The following is a 13,799-nucleotide window of genomic DNA, read 5'->3' as shown; positions in this document are numbered from 1 at the left end:
CAAACAAAACAAATGGTATAAATGCTCTGGGTTATTAGCTTAGTTCTTGGGGATTACCTTTTTAAAAGGGCAGATTGTACTTAACATCAAGGAGAAAACAGTTTGCACACAGAAAGAGATGTAGAGATCCCAAGAAACCACAGGAAGGTCCTGTGTCAAAGATACAATTTGGTAGTGCAAGAAGGGAAGGTACAAAGGAACTCACCTATTGCCATGAAAATTTCATTCACATTCATTGCTGTCTTTGCTGATGTTTCCATGAACAGCAAGCTGTTGTCATCTGCGTAGGCTTGTGCTTCCTAGGATAGAAAGAAAGGGGAGCTGGCTTGGTCAGAGACCCTAATGTACCTTCTCCCCACCCCCCATGTGTACTCAGGTCTAAATTTCCTGCTCTGCAATGGCCTTTGACTTCAGCAGTTTTTGATTCCTTCCTTTACCCGTACTCTAAACTTCCCACTCATCCCACAAAATATCCAGGAGCCTCAGTCACTCTTTGCCAATCGTACTTGTTTCTCCTATTTGTAGGGAAAGAACAGCACAAACAGCTACATCCCCACGGCCTTGCTGTCAATCCTCAATGCCCTCTGCCCTCCAAGTCCTAGGAAAATTTATCAAAAAGAAAAGAAAGGAGACACAAGGGACACAGTTCCCCTTAGATGGGGGCAGAGAGAGTGGAAGTAATCTTCCCAGCCCTGACCTGCTGCCTTCTTTGAGGCTCTGGGCTAACAGTACTAAATGTTTAGGTAAGGGAAAGAGAGGACAGAAGATGACAGGCCTGTTACTTACTTGGAAATCCACAGCTCTCTTGCTGGCCAGGTCAGCCTTGTTGCCAGCGAGTGCAATGACTATGTTGGGACTAGCCTGCCGCTGCAGCTCTTTCACCCAGTTCTTGGCCCGTGCAAATGTATCCTGGGGGTAGGACAGGGACACTTACCAAAAGAATGGAAAAAAGGTTCTCTCCCATCACATTTACTACAAAACTGAGGCTGACTGACATGCCAAAGCCCTCCCACTCCAGGGAAGTCGAGCTCAGAGGCAAAGAAACCAAGGTTTGGACGATGCAACAGAAAGAAGTAAAAGCGATTTGGGAAGCAATAGCTTTGGGATCTACATATGGGGTAGGAGGGCAGACTGGAACCTGCACTGTTAGCCTCCGTCAGTGTGTCAGCTGATTTTGCTTAACAGTTTATTTGATCCAGGAGAGAACTGGGAGAGGAGGGTCTGAACTGATTCAAGTTAAAAAAAAAAAAAGGCATCAATAACACTTTAAAAACCAAGATGAGAGTTGAGATTAAGGTCATCTTCTAGAATGCCTGCTGAAACTGAAAATTCACAGGTAAACTAGAGACTACGTACATACATTATGTTAATATTAAATTGACTTGGGGTACGCTAGGTCAATGTTTTTACTTGCTACTCGCTGGATTTGAGATAGTAAAAAATAAATCCTAATAATAACGAAGGATCATAGAATCACAGATTCAAAGCTAGAAGAGCTTAGAGAGCATCTAGTCCAAGTTCTTCATTTTATAGATGAGTCAAGTGAGGATGACAAACGTAAAAAGACTTACTCCAAATTACACAGGCAGTAAATGGCAAAGGCAGGGGGTCTATCTAGTTCTAGAAATCAAGTTCTGTAAGGATGAGGGAAAAAGGTGATATTCTTACTGTATTTGTGATGTCGTAGACCACGATGGCTGCCTGAGCTCCCCGATAGTACATAGGGGCCAGGCTGTGATACCGCTCTTGTCCTGCTGTGTCCCAGATCTCAAACTTGACCGTTGTGTCGTCCAAGCAGACAGTCTGTGTGAGGAAGGCCGCTGAAAGAGAAGCCATCCCATGGGTTGTGGGGAAGATAAGACCCACTTACATTGGGCGCTACAGAGAAGCCCGATACCCTTTTCTAATCTCCCAGTCAGGGATGAACTCTCCAGCTGGGGTTCTGGAACTGAGGAGTTTGCTGCAAGGGAAGGAAGGGGCTGATAGTGAGAAGCCTTTGGCTGGAATAAATGGGAAGTAGGCAGAAAATGAGTAGGTCATGATGGGACAAACAAACCAAACAGGACATGATGTGACTGGGTCACAACATATTAGGGTGTGCAGGTGTGTGTGTGTGTGTCTGTGTGTGTGTGTCTGTGAGAGAGAGAGAGAGTTATGAAGGATCCCACAAATGTGGCTAATAGGGAGTTGATGTCCAAAATAACTAAAGAAATTATAAGACCTCTCCTGCTGCCCTTAATAAGCTCAGGCTACCTGGGCCTGCTCAACTACATTTTGGGTACTGAAAGTACTCGAAGACATGACTGTTGAAACACTGCTGGTGAAACTTGGAGTCCAAAGAAGCAAAGACAGCAATGGAAGTCTAATGTATGCCAGATATTCATAGCAGCACTCTTTGTGGTAGTAAAGAACTAGAAACTATACCTGTCAAAGGAAGAGTGGTTGAAAAAATGATATGAACATAATGTAATATTATTGTGTGGTTAAAAAGTGATGAATCAGGAATTCAGAGAAATGTGGAAAGATACACATGAGCTGATACAAAGCAAAATAAGCAGAACTAAGAGACCAATATACATCATAAGTATGATGATGTAAATAAAAATTGCTAAAAGAAACTGGATGCTGAGTAACAGAAAACTGAATGACTATCCCAGAGGACAGAAAATTTAAAAATGACCTCTCCACTTCAAGGCTGGGGGCAGGAAGGGAGGGGGGAAATAGGTACAACTTGTACCTGTTGCAGCACTAGATAATTTTGGTTTAATTGCTTTTTCTTGTCACAAAGGTATATTCAATGAGAGAGGGAGGGAGTAGTGAAGAAAAATGAACATTTATTTTTAAAAAGAAAAGAATGTATAGTATGGGAGAGGTCTCAGGATCAAAAAAAAAAAGTCTATTTTCAATCAAAGAGAGAATGGAACCTGGAAACTATAGGCCAGGGAGTATGACTTTTGATTCCTGACAAAATTCTAGAACCTATCATTAGAGAGATGGTTAGTGAGCACCTAGAAAAGGAGGCAGTGATCACAAAGTCAGCCTGGCTTTAACAAAAACAAGTCATGCAAGATAAACCCATTTCCTTTGTTGAGAGAGTTACTAATCTGGTAGATCAAAGGAATGTTGTTGATATCACTTACATCCATTTTGGCAAAGCATCTGATAAAATCTCTTATGCTATTCTTGTGGAGAAAATGGAAAGATGTGAGTTACAAGACAGTACAATGAGGTAGATTTGGAACTGGCTGAATGACAGAACCTAAATACTTGTCATTAATTGATCATGAAGTCTTCATTAACAAAGCTGTATGGGATAGCTAACACATTGGGATCCAGAAAGGCTAAAACACTAGGCCAATTAAAAATGGAATTCGATAGGAAAAAATGTAAAGTCTTACACTTGGGTTCAAAAAAGACATCTTCAAATAGAAGGAAAGGCATGGTTGGACAGCAGTTAATCTGAAAAAGAACTGAAGGTTTTAGTCATCTGAGAGCTTACTATGAGCCAATGTGATATGAAGGCCAAGTAAGCTAAAGAAACCTTAGGCTGCACTGAGAAGCAGTGTCCAGGACTAAGGAGGTAACAGTCTCATTGTCCTTTGCCCTGCCCACACTGGGAATAAACAGTATCACTACATTGGGAAGAGAGACTGATAAATTGAAGAATACCCAAAGGAGGACACTTAGGATGGTGAAGAGACTTCAGTTCATGCCAAAAGAGAATAAGATGAAGGAGCTATGGACTAAAGAAGAGAAGACTGGGGTCTGAGAGTTAAAATGACAGCTCCCTTCAGTTACTGGAAATTACCTGGAAATGGAATTAGATTTGTTCTGCTTTGTCCCAGGGGACTGAACTAGGAAAAAAGGGTGGAAGTTGCAAAGAGGCAAATTTAAGCTTGATGTAAAGAACTTCCTAGCAATTAGAATTCCCTATAACTTAGGAGGTAGTGGGCTCCCCTCGCCAAAGGTCCTCAAGCATAAGCTGGATGACTCCTTGTCCCATAGCATGTAAAAAGGATTCGTTCTCAGGTCTGGTTTTTACTTCATATTCTGTGAATCTATTCCTCTTAACACTTCCCAGTTCACACCCTGGGGGAATTTAATATTTCAGTCTGGTGTCCTACCATTCAGGTCAGTTATGGGCCACCATTTCAAATAAAAGAAAAGAAACATGAAATGTCATGTCTTCAGTAGAAGGAACTGTGTTAGGTGCTGGGGCTCTAAAACAAAGATAGAAACAGTATTTGCCTTCAAGACACTGGTTTTCTGAGGGGGGATACAATGCACACTGATAAATACAAAGTGATCTTAGAAGGTGGTCCCAGAGCTGATCCTTGAAGAAAAGTTTCGGAGAGTCAGAGATGAATAAGAACATTCTAGGAACAAAGGTCCGTTTGTACAAATGCACAAAGACATTTGTAGAGTTTGAGGAAGCACTAGTATTCTAGTGGGGCTGGAGCAGAGGAAGTAATGTAAACTTAGATTGGAATCAGGCTGAAGAAGGCCTTAAAAGCCAGACTAATTTTGTATTTTATTCTGGAAGCAATAGGAAGCTAATGAGAGCTTCTGAACAGAAGAGAGACATGATCAGAAAATGGGTGAAGAAAGATGGGGATGATACTCTTGGTTGGCTGTCACTAGACACTTTGCTGATCCAAGCGCTCCCTCCCCCAGCCTTCAATTCCTCATAGTACATGCAATGAGACCCTCTTGAGTTACCCAGGAAGCAAAAGGCATGACCTACTGCATCCCTGGATAAACTAGCTAAAACTATCCCCTTCCCTTAATTCGACAACAAAAAAATCAATATCCAAATTGCAGACTGTGAGGCATAATAAACTTTACTACCCTAGTAACACAGTTAGGTACTCCATTACTTGAATATGAGGAAAATGTGGCAATCTGGTGTCTCACCACCAGAGTGAGCATGTACTCTGAGGGAGATCCCAGAAGTTCAAAACTACACAAAATCCCTTTTGAGCCAAAGGATTCCTGGCCAGCTTTGTTCAAAAGGCTGGTTGTCTTCTTCCTTTTCCTTCTCCTACCCCAAACCCCACCCCCTTCCCCAAAGGACATAGGGTGCCACCTCATTTCCCCATCTCTTCCTCTTGAACCAAGTGCTGAGGAAGCAGCAGGAAAACTGCTGATATGACCTGTTTGTGTCTCCAGCTGTCTAGAAGTCTCTTACTAATAACCAAGATGGGAAAGGAGAGTAACTGAAATCCTGACAATCTTAAACCCTCCCTGTCATGAATGACACTCCTGGGGCACAGGTCCACACTAGAAACCACACTAATGAAGAATTCCTCAGAAGGGGATGGAATCTCATATCCTAAATGCTGACTGTCAATTGGGGTGGGGAAAACTGCTCACATGAACCTAGCTTAAAAGATGGGGTAAAGGTCAGCTTCAGGAAACCCAATCCTCTTCTACATCCACATCAGGCCAGTTTGGGAAATGAGTGCTGTGGTTGGGGCAAGGAGAAAGGTAATTTTTGGTCTCAGGTCAATTGTCTAGAAATGTTTCTCTAGAGAGTAGCCTAGAGAGGAACCTCGTCTGCACACTTTTTCTAAGCGTGTTCCTGGGACAGAATATTCCTACCAATTCTCCCTGAACCCTCCCTACCAGGCCTCCCATCTCCTCTGGCTGGCACCAGCTCTCCTATTTTTCTTATATCTTTTCCAACACATGTTTCCCCTACACATGGAGGGAAAAAAAGCCTTCTGACCCCCCCTTTTTTTTTTTACTAGTTTAGTATACCAAGGCTCTGTCTGTGTATCTTTTCTCCCTTAATCTACTCCATACTCATGGTTTCAGCTATCACCTCAAAGTAGAAGACTCCCAAATCTGCCTCTAGCACTGACCTATTTCTACTCCAGACCTAAATTTCCAAACATTTGACATCTCTACCCATATCTTCTACTGGTACATAAGCTTAAGCACATGTAAAACTGAAAGTATGTCCTAAAACCTACTCTTTTTCTCCCTACCTGACTTCTCTGTTTTTGTTGACAGCATCATTATTCTCTCAGTCGGCCAAGCTCCTGACATCAGAGCCAGCTTTGACTTTTCCCATATCTACCTGAGGAGAACTACTGATTTCCACCTCACTCACAGCCTTTCCATTTTTACTGCCATAGACCTAGCTCAGGCTCTCATTGCTTTTCACTGGCACACAGCTTGGTGGAAAGAATATTGACTGTGGAGTCAGAGGACCTGAGTTCAAACCCCTCCTCTGTTGCTTACTAGCTGTGAGACCTTGGGGAAGTCACTTTACCTCCTTGGGCCTCAGTATCCTCATCTGTAAAATGAAGAAATTGGACCAGATGGCCTCTCAGAGATCCCTTCTAGCTTGAAATCCTATGACTAATCCAAAAACATTTTAAATTGGTGTCCCTGTCTCCAGTTTCTTCTCTCAGTAATCTGTCCTACCACTGTCTAATTAATCTCCATAATGTACAGGTCTGATGACGTCCCTTCCCTGTTCAAAAACTTTCAATGGCTCTCCACTGCTATAAAATGAAAGCCAAACTCCAGCTTGCCATTTGAGACCCTCTAGAAGGTGGGCCCAACTTCTTTTCAACATTATTTGATGCTATTCCCCTTTGTGTATTCCAAACTGAACTCTCAATCCCAGAAATGTCCCAAGTGCTTTCCTGCCTCTGCCCTTTTGTCCAACTCATTCCTCATGCAAAGAATAGCCTCCTCCTTCCACCTGATGAAGGCCTGCCCATTCTTCAAGGCCCATAAAAAAACCATCCACCTCCTCCATTAAGTGTTCCTTAACTCCCTCACCCAACTAGAAGGCTTCTCTTCCCTCCCTCTGACCTGATCCAAATGTTCTATGATGCCTAAAATCTAGGAGGAAAGATAAATCTACATCACCATAATACAAAGTAGAATATAAATTCCTTGAGAACAGGGATTCTATCTTATTCTTCTTTAACTCTCCTCCAGGCCAGTACACTGTGCATGCTCGTTGTATGAATGAACGAGAACACTCTTCATTCTGTGTACATCTTGATCAGTCCTGGCCAGAGCTCTTCAAGATATCGTCCCTGGGGACTCACTGTTTTAGTTCATACCAACGTTTTGTCTTTTGCTGCATGCTGCTCTGCCTCCTATGGTTTCCTCTGTGTCTCTGTTCTCCCTCACCCCAAACCTCAGGCATAGCTCCCTGAATAGGTGTCTGTGAAGAGTTCAAGTTAAGAGTCACCCAGGGCATGCTGGAAAGGCAAACAGTGGGTCTGAAGAGGCTGCTGGAATAGACGCATAAAGGGTGCCAAGCGTAACAGCAGTCGGGGAAAGTAAGCAGCAGTCTCCTTCCTACAAAAGTATTCTCCTTATTTGGCTACTGGACACCTTGAAGATTCCCTCCTAACACTCCCACTCCCCAATCACTTTCCCTTAGGTCAAGCTTACCTCCAATTGTGCTCTCCTGGTATTCGTGAAACTGTCCCTTGACGAAGCGGAGAACGAGGCTTGACTTGCCCACTGCTGACTCCCCCAGTAAGACCAGTTTAAATTGGCAGATTTTGTTGCCAGCAGCTGGTCCATTGGGTCGTGCTGCGCCTCCCCGACCTGCCATGGCCTGTCCCACAGCAGTGGCACCAATGAGTGTGGGGGATGGGGTGGGACGCCAATACTGAGTGCAGAGGCACTCAGTGGGGAAGAGGAGGCCTCCAACTGCAAAGGAGAGGAGATGGGGAGAATGGAGTTAGTTCAAAGGAGAAGACTACTCACTAAACCCCCTCCTTTATCGTCTTTTCTTCCCTATATGTCTGCTCTGAGGCCCCACATAATCACCCCTGGAGTTAGAAGATTTCTGAAGTTTATACTCCACATGTCTCCATAACATCTCAGAAACAGAGAGAACACTAGGCATTATCAGATGGAAAAAAAATTGAGGTACTGAGTTTCAGGGCGGGAAAAACCAGAAGACCCAGCTTTCCTGACTCCTAACCTTAGGCTCTCCAAATGATACTGCTTCTAAATCCTAATTCATTCAAACGTTTAAGTACCTACTATGTGCAAAAACACCGTGCTCCAAATTAGAGTTACAAAAGAAAACAAAATTGTATCTGCCCTCAAGGACTTTATATTCTAATGGAGGGAATGTGCATGAAGAAAGATAAATAAATATAAAATATACACAAAGTACGTATACATTTCTAGGGGGAAAGTCACTAAGAACTGGGTTGGAGACGGAGGGGAAATTAAGAGAGGACTTGTCAAAGGGGACATTTAAGTGAAGCCTTGAAGAAAGCTATGGATGCTAAGAGGCAAAGGGGAGGAGAAAAGTATTCTGGACCTGCAGGTAAGTCTGTCTCCACAGGTGATCCTATATCCATCCTCTTCTCTCCATTCACATCACAACCACTCTCATTTGGGACCTCATCACTTCTCACCTGGACCTAAATGAGCTTCTCCAGGGCATAGTCCCTGCTGCCACCAAAACAATATTCCTAAAGCATGAGACTGACCATATTATTCCCTAGCTCAAGAAGCCCCAGGAGCTCCCCAGTACTTTTAGAACAAAACACACACCCCTCAGCTGAGCGCCTACAATCCTCCAGTATCTGGCTCCACCATGTTCCCCAGAGTTACTGCACATCGCTCCCCTTGACATCTGGCCAGCTTGCAGTTTCCACGGCAGACTACTCCGCCTCCCAGCTTCACGCTGCCGCATTTCCCATGCCTGGGATGCTCATCCCCTCTCTGGCTTTTGTGACTCCTGGCTCCCGTCAGGGCTCAGCTCAAGTGCAATCTCCTATAACAGACTTCCCTGATTCCACCCGCTGTTAATGCTCCTTTCCTTCCTCTCCCCAGGACGTTTTGTATTAATTCTGTATATATTTTGTGTTTTATCTGTTTATGTACTGTTACTCCTCCTCTGCCTCTTTGAGGACAGGAATTGTTTAGCTTATCTTTTCATTCCTACTGTCTAGTATAGTGCTTGGCAGTTGTTGAATTTATGCTACAACACGGTCCAGGGAAGCACTTTGTAGCCCACCACCTGCCATTTGTTGTTCACTGTGTCTGACTCTATGTGACCCTGTAGACTTTGTCCATGGGGTTTTCTTGGCAAAGGTACTGAGTGGTTAGCCATTTCCTTCTCAGTGCATGCCCATTTTACAAATGAGGAACTGAGGCAAATATGGGTTAAGTGACTTGCCCAGGGTCACACAGCTAACAAGCATCTAAGTGCAAATTTGCACTCAGATCTTCCTGACTCCAGGTCTGGTGTTTTATCCACTTCACTACTTAGCTGTTCCACCGCCTGCCATACCCTCACTGAAAATATCAGCCTCTGAATTGGGTCCTATAAGTCAGGAGTGACAGATGGGAACTACCAAGGTAAGTCCACCTAGCAAAAAGCCCAAAGTTATTCCACTATTTTAGGCACTATCTGAAGGTGGTACATCAGTCAACAGAATAAGCCATTGCAGATATAAACAATTCATCTTCAATAGGAGTAAGGACTACAGTTCCAGTTAAGATGTCTGCTGCTAATTTGGGGGAGGGGGGAGCCTGTCAGCCTCTGGTGAACCAGGGTAAAAACTGCATTTCCCATTTCCAAATACTCAGAGCACCATTTCCCTTGTTCTCTTAAATTCAAGAAGGGCCAAAAGTTTCACACATACACTCAATTACCAAAAACGCATACATATTCAATGAAGAGCTTGATTGGCAGTCAAAATTGCTACCAAGTCTTTTATATAGAGGATTTGGGTTCCTGTTTTCCACAGGCAGCACCAAGGCATAGAACTGCAAAGGGAAGGAGGCAGGTGGGTGGAGTGGAAGTGTAGGAAGCAAAAATCTGACACTGCAAGAACCATACTACTCTAATAGTGAGGATTCACCACAAATCAGTGTTCTAGGGAGTAACACTTATGCACATAGGAAGTCAGAAATCATTTTATTTTTCCCAGGGAAAGGGGTAAGTCATGAAAGGGATGTGAAGCCTATCTCCGAAAATACCTTCAGACCGTTACTTAAGGTCTCAGTTAGACATGCCCAAAGTAGAAATTCTGTCCCAAAGACTCTTTAAACAGAACAGCTTGAAAAAATGTTTAACATTTGAGCGTCCTATCTCCCTACCAAAATGTTATACAGTAGGCAAGGAATCTCTCAGCTAACCCTTGTATCTCTTCTACACTCAGCACAGTACTCTGAATATGGAATATTACTAAGCCCTAATTAAGCACCTACTATGTGTCAATGAAATGTTTGTTGAATTGCATATGTATGCATTATAGATCAAAATCACTCTAGGCATCTTTTAAATAACAGACTCATCTTAACATAATGGACAATTCTGGGCATTTGACATTTCTCTAGCATTCTAGTCAAGGGATATTAATTGTCTTGTGGCCCAGGTTATGGCAGATAGATGGGGAACACCGAGACTCTTTTCTAGGGTCAAGGCTTAAATAACATTTGGATAAGTGGTCAGGCATAATAAACAATGGGTCCAAGGTCACCTAAAAAGCTGAGTAGTAGGATCACCCCCAAATCCCAAAGGAGGCATATATCCCTTAGGTGAGGTTAGATAATTGTAGCCCCTGTATTACTGTTCACTGGCGCCTACAAGCTTTCATAACACATAACCAATCACAAAATAAAGGCCAGCATGCCAAGATATAACCAATCACAAAATAAAGGTCTACATGCCCTGGAGAAGACGATTGTTTAGTGTTAACTATATGTGCATTTTTAAGTATTAAAAAACATACTCCCTTATATCTTCCTTCCACATGCTTTTACCCTAGGAAGCTGCCCATCCCTAGTTGGCCTCTGGATCAAGTAAGTAAACATTTATTAAACAAACACCTAAGTGCCAGTGCTGGGGACATAAATACAAAAAAAGTACTGTCAAATGGTTCAGGATCTTAAAAAGCTTATATTCTAATGGGGGTGGGGTGGAAAGTTACAACACGTTCACAGATGAGTAACTGCAAGATATATACAAAATCGATTCAGGGATGGAGGAGGCAGACTAATAACTGCAGGAATTAGGAAAGGTTTCTTGAAGGAAGCTAGGGATTCAAGAAGGGATAGCATTCCAGGTTTGAGAGAGAGAGAGAGCCTGTGCAAAGGCAAAGAGACAAGGCAGGCAATGTGTACAAGGAATAGCAAGTAGGCCATTTTGTCTGAAGCATAGAACAGAGTGAGGGGGGCCTAGAAAGACAGTCTGGAACCAAACTCTAAGGGTCTTAAATGCCAGACAGAAGAGCCTATATTTGATCCTTAAGGCAATGAGCAATCACTGAAGCTTCTTGAGTGGGGAGTGATACTGTCACACCTGCCCTGCAGGAACAGCAATTTGGCAGCTATGGAATTTTAGGGGAAAAGTGGTCTTGGTCATGTTGAGTTGGAGATGTCTATGGCACATCAGGGGAGACCTAGCCAGCAGGCTAATGGATGGAGACGTTCAAATGGACTTGAGAGAGAAGAGGAGGCAGATATGTAGATATGGCAATCATTTGCCTAAAAATGACAGTTATATAGCTGAACAGAAACCTAGAGAAAGAAGGAGCAGGACGGAGTCTCAGAGTGTTTATGGGGCAGGGGACTGAGAAGAATAGATAGGAAGAGAATCAAAATATAGCAGAATTTTGAAAGCTTTGAATGCAAAAAATTTGAAGGGAAGAGAGAATATTTACAAAGAGGGTAGTCAGTGTCAAATACTCCAGACAATTGACAGAAAAAAACTGAGAAAAGACAACTGGATTTAGCAACAAAGAGATCACTGTTAACTGCAGAGTAGTTTCAGTTGCCTAGTAGGAATAGGAATCAGATTGAGTGGTGACTGGAGGCAACAGGTATATCAAGTCTTTCTAGGAGTTTGCCTGGGAAAAGGAAGAGGAATATAGGATGATAGCTTTAAGGGATGGTAGGTCAAGTGAAGTTTTTTTTCCATAGGGTTTTTTTTAAAAGGATGAAAGAGCTGGATATATTTAAAGAAAGCAGAGAGTAAGTCCCAGATAAGCAGAAGTTGAAAATTATGGGTAGAGAGTATGATCTAAAGGGCATGATGCTAGAGAAAATATGGGAACTCTAGCAAGGATTATTCTGTCTTGAATCTTTTATATTCAAATTAAACAATTTTATTTTTAAAGCAGCCTCGGGAAAAATGATTCACTGACTGGGGAAAAAAATAATAACAAACTATTGCCTTTCTGGATATTAGACATTTTTAATACTATTTACATTCCAAAACAGAGGACAGGGTACTTGTATAAAGAAAGAATCCAAGAATAGGATTACCAGTCTTCTTGTCCCTAGGGTAGATATGAATCTCACATCTGACCAGCTAAACTATAAATTTCCTGAGGCCAGGGCCCATGCTTCTTGTTCTTCATATTCCTTTCTCCTTCATACTTGTAGAATACTAAATACTCTATAGATGTTTAAAGAGTACATACTAGAATTTTTCTTTATAAACCACCTTCTTCAGAAGTAAGAAAATTGGCAATCTTTGAATTATCCTTGCTGTTGTAAGGGAACAGTAGTAGTGTAGCTAACAAAATCATTTTTATCTGATAGCTTTAAAATCCACTGAGTTGAGTTTTGTGAAGTTTTTTGAAGGGAGGAGAAGGAAGCAAATTAATCAGTCCAATTAGGTTTGGCTCAGACTATTAGAATCACCTCAGCATACACTGAGGTAAGTTACTCAGCAGTATGTGAGGTAGTCAGAAGAAACAATTAAGAATTTTAAACATTTGTTAGAGATAATCTACAAATTGGATAAGGACCAGATAATAGAGAGCTAACGACAGACCATGTAACCTGGTAATAAGTGATCTTTCAGGACTACAGACTCTAACTAGAGTCACTAGTCTAGGTTAGAGTCTAACTAGACTCTAACCCCAACTCTAACTAGAAATCTTTATTCGGATAGAAACCAAGAAGCTAGAGGTGATGGCCACTTAAGTAATAAAACCAAATCCTAGAGCTAGGCAAGGAAGAGAAATGAACAGCCTCCTTCTTTGTCATACCTATCAAAACAAGTATGTCTTCAAACCCTCAATAAAGGATCAGGTCTTTCATCCCCCTTCCTAGTTTATTAAAAAACATTTAAACGTCATCAAAAAGATACTGTTAGAGAATAGAGAATCATAGATTGAGAGCCTGAAGGGATTTTAGAGGTTACCTAGTACAATTTTCTTCATTTTACAGATGAGGAAATGTAGGCCCAGACAGGTTAACCTGCCTCTGACCATAACCTCCATCATTCCCTGTGCCTTAATTCTCCTAAACCTATTCCTCATTCTTATTATGCTCTCCAAGCACTTTTCTCAGGCCATTACCACTACTCTAACTTCACTTTCCTTCCTCCAATTCTGACCAGTTTAACACCATTCGGTCTACTGCCCCCCTTGCCCTCTCTGTCCTATGACTTTGATCCCTTTGCCCCACCCTAACTCTGGATTACTTCTACGACGTGCCTCCTCTCCTCCTACTTGCACATCAACGATTGCAAGCTGGAGAAAGTCATTCAATCAAGTTGACTGGGCACACTACAAACTTACGTTTCTTAATTTTGGATTCATAACTCACTGCTGCAAGGCAATCCTTTTCTTCTTCCCTAACTGATTTCCTATCCTACTCCCCATAAAAGCTGTTATAAACATCTATTCTCTAAACTTTCCACAGATTAGGATCTGGAATTATATTCTGAGAAAATGAGGCCATTCACTGTGACCTCCCTCCTCTCTCTTCTCTTCATCTCAAAACCCTTTGACATCATCTCCAAGTCTTTTTTTTTTTTTTTTTTTTTTTTTTTTTTTTTTTTT

At 42.2% G+C, this 13,799-nt stretch overlaps 1 protein-coding gene across 1 annotated transcript in view; it reads right to left on the bottom strand.

Annotated features, from left to right (window-relative positions):
- RAB5C (RAB5C, member RAS oncogene family) overlaps positions 1-13,799 on the bottom strand; it is a 40,695-nt gene that overhangs the window by 1,556 nt on the left and 25,340 nt on the right. Inside the window, exons 2-5 of the mRNA XM_027870622.1 lie at positions 7,423-7,686; positions 1,669-1,820; positions 787-909; positions 206-299 (exon numbers count right to left, since the gene is read on the bottom strand). Of these exons, the coding sequence (XP_027726423.1) occupies positions 206-299; positions 787-909; positions 1,669-1,820; positions 7,423-7,588 (535 nt within the window). The 5' untranslated portion in view covers positions 7,589-7,686. The remainder of the gene's footprint in view (positions 1-205; positions 300-786; positions 910-1,668; positions 1,821-7,422; positions 7,687-13,799) is intronic.

The sequence above is a fragment of the Vombatus ursinus genome, unplaced genomic scaffold, assembly GCF_900497805.2.
Source record: "Vombatus ursinus unplaced genomic scaffold, bare-nosed wombat genome assembly UNPS02014797.1, whole genome shotgun sequence".
Taxonomy (NCBI): Eukaryota; Metazoa; Chordata; class Mammalia; order Diprotodontia; family Vombatidae; genus Vombatus; species Vombatus ursinus.
Note: the sequence above shows the minus strand (reverse complement) of the source record. Positions and strands in the feature narration are given on the sequence as shown.